Source organism: Raphanus sativus, unplaced genomic scaffold (assembly GCF_000801105.2).
Source record: "Raphanus sativus cultivar WK10039 unplaced genomic scaffold, ASM80110v3 Scaffold5552, whole genome shotgun sequence".
NCBI lineage: Eukaryota > Viridiplantae > Streptophyta > Magnoliopsida > Brassicales > Brassicaceae > Raphanus > Raphanus sativus.
In genome coordinates this window covers 1-2,767 of record NW_026620851.1, presented here as the reverse complement: position 1 = coordinate 2,767, position 2,767 = coordinate 1, and the positions used below count along the sequence as shown (strand labels likewise).

The following is a 2,767-nucleotide window of genomic DNA, read 5'->3' as shown; positions in this document are numbered from 1 at the left end:
AGAGTTTTGGATCCAACAAATATTTGTAAACTTTCGGTTTGGTTTTGGACCGAATATTTTCGAGTCAGTTCCAATCCAAGTTTTTGAATCCGGCTAAAATGTCAAGATTAGGTCTAGATATTTTAGCCGGATTCAAAAACTTGGATCGAAACTGATCCGAAAATATTTGGTCCAAAACCAAACCGAAAGTTTACAAATATAAAATTTTAGATCTGTATTGGGTCCAGATATTTAGCATCTGAATAGGATATGAAATATCCAAACTCCATTTGAAAATTTCTTAAAAATACACATACTAAATTTCCTTTGCTGAAAAAATACACTAACTTTTTAGGCTTCCCAAAAATACACGAACTAATTTTGGTTGTTCATAAAATACATGAACTTTTTATTCAGAGTTAACGGCGTCTAACGGCGTCTTACTATTCTGTTAGTCACTGTTTACACCGTTAAAATCGAGGTGTGAAACCTTCAAAATTCAAAAGTTCGTGTATTTTATGGACAATCAAAATTAGTTTGTGTATTTTTTGGGAAACCAAAAAAGTTTATGTATTTTTTCAGCAAAAAAAATTCTGTTTGTGTATTTTTAAGGAATTTTCCTTAATATTTTCACATTTACATTGTCTCAGACGGCGGAAGACTCAGGACTCTCCTTAAAGCCTATCAGGCTCACGGCTTCCACCGCCACGATTCTGATAAAGCCGGTAATGCTAGTAGATTTTCATTCTTTGACTGTTTTAAGACTTACCATAACTATCGGTTAAATCAGTTAGTCTCCTCAAAATTTCTAATTTTCCACATTTAACTTAGGGTAAAGGTGAAAATGGGGAAAGAAAGGAGCAGTAACACTAACACTCTAGCTTCACAGCCAAAACCCGCGGTAATCTTGCCAAAGACGGTGGAACAAGCGAATCCAACCTACCTGGAGAGGTAATTGTTCTTGGTAGAGGGTTTAAGATTTTGCTTTATATTCAGAAATGAAATGGTTTTTGGGTATTTGATTATACTGAAAGTAAGTAACACGATGAATGCTGGATAGTGGATACTTCCACGATTTACTGTTTCTGGCTAACCAAGCATCAGCCGACTTTTACCGGCAAGTGGTGGTGGCGCCAGAGGAGTCTTTGACGGGAAGAGTTGAAAAACATGCATGTAAGTAAAACTTGAATTATGTCAGTAACATAGAGATGCAATTGCTATATATATATGTCAATTTGAAGTAAAAGATATTTGGGATGAAATTGCAGGGAAACAGCGAGAAGCTGGTGGTAAAGAAAGTTGTTTTGGGTTACCTAAATATCTGTGGAGGGAGAGAGAGTTGTTGGTGCGACAAGAAGCACTAGTTGAAGAAGCTAAACATTCTTCTAATGGTTGTCGAGAGGACAGACGGTTTGGGAAGAAGTATGTCCGCCGCAAGAAAACTCGACCTCGTACGTCCAGAGGGGTAAGGAGACATGTTCAATGGAGAAATAAAAGGAAGAGAAACTGCATGACGTTTGAAGATACACAGCGCAACCGCAAGATCCTTCTCCTCGCTGTTGAAGCAATTACACATCAATTGGGTCTCTTAGACGTTAGCATGGAGGAAGAGAAGAGCTCTTCTTAAGTAGTCCTCTTTGTTTCATATTACTATATCCTTGTTAAGAATGATGTAAAAGACAAGAAAGTCTTTACTTTAAATATATGATCTTTTGAAGTAAGAACAAAATAAATAGAAGGTTAGGTTCTGATATAATCAACTATAAGATCCAAAAACAAAATTCTTAGAAGGTTAGGTTCTGATCTATTGTCAAGACTTGTAAATCAATATGAAAAAATTAAATAGAGCATGGCACTGGCAACAAAATAAAATACAGTTAAAGATAAATGGGTTACAACCTCAACACACATCCAAATTCATCTTTATGATCTTTAACAATAGACAATACCGCTATAAAACAATCATCACACTCCCCAACAAAACAATTTCAAATTGAAGAACAAACAATTAAAGAAGAAAAGAAAACTCAAATTCAGATCAGACATAGACTAATATGACTTACAGATAGGACAGAACAAGTCACTTTAAGCTCGTTGTGGCCGTCTCTGTCCTCCTGCCACAACCATTTTGGACAAAACATCTTCAAGATACTCACACCGGTCTCTATGGTGTAAATATTATAATTTCTATATAATTTGATATGTGTTATTTTGGAAACAATTAGGAAAAAGAAAACTTGAAATATCAATTGGTTTGAAGTTGTATAAGCAAAGGAAAATTGGTGATCTTCTAAAAGCTTATCAACCAATATTTAATGGTTTAGAACATGATGGTAACAAAAACTGAGAAATCTAATCTAAAACATGATGGTTTAGAACATGATAGTTTATTTGATAATAATGGTTTAGAACATAATGGTTTAGAACATGATGGTAACAAAAACTGTTAAAAGGGTAGTCTTAAATTTTGAACTATTTATTTAATAATAAATTAGTTATAAGATGAATTATTTAGAAAGTAAATTGACATCAGTGATTGGATTACAATATTTAAATTTTCAACTAATCGATCTTAAATGTATTTATAATAAACATACTTTAATATCAAGTATTTATTATAGAACTACTTTTGTGCAAATAAATTAGAGTTGTTGATTTACAAAACATATCAATGATATTCATTAAAGGTCGTTATTTGAAATTCCAATTGTTTGAAAAGAAATGAGCGTTTTTTTAAAATATATACATATGTATAATTTTAATGATGTTTTTAAAAATAAAATAAAAT

General features: G+C 32.7%; 1 protein-coding gene across 2 annotated transcripts; it reads left to right on the top strand.

The window, feature by feature from the left end:
• The first annotated feature begins 608 nt into the window (after positions 1-608).
• LOC130507749 (uncharacterized) lies at positions 609-1,711 on the top strand. 2 transcript variants are annotated; one of them, XM_057002407.1, is made up of 4 exons: positions 609-704; positions 811-930; positions 1,040-1,152; positions 1,248-1,711. In XM_057002407.1, the coding sequence occupies exons 2-4, from the start codon at positions 824-826 to the stop codon at positions 1,604-1,606; spliced, it is 579 nt and encodes a 192-aa protein (XP_056858387.1). In that variant the 5' UTR covers positions 609-704; positions 811-823; the 3' UTR covers positions 1,607-1,711. The 2 variants fall into 2 exon arrangements, 1 of the variants encoding a protein (XP_056858387.1); XR_008942426.1 differs by lacking the exon at positions 1,040-1,152.
• Positions 1,712-2,767: the final 1,056 nt, after the last annotated feature.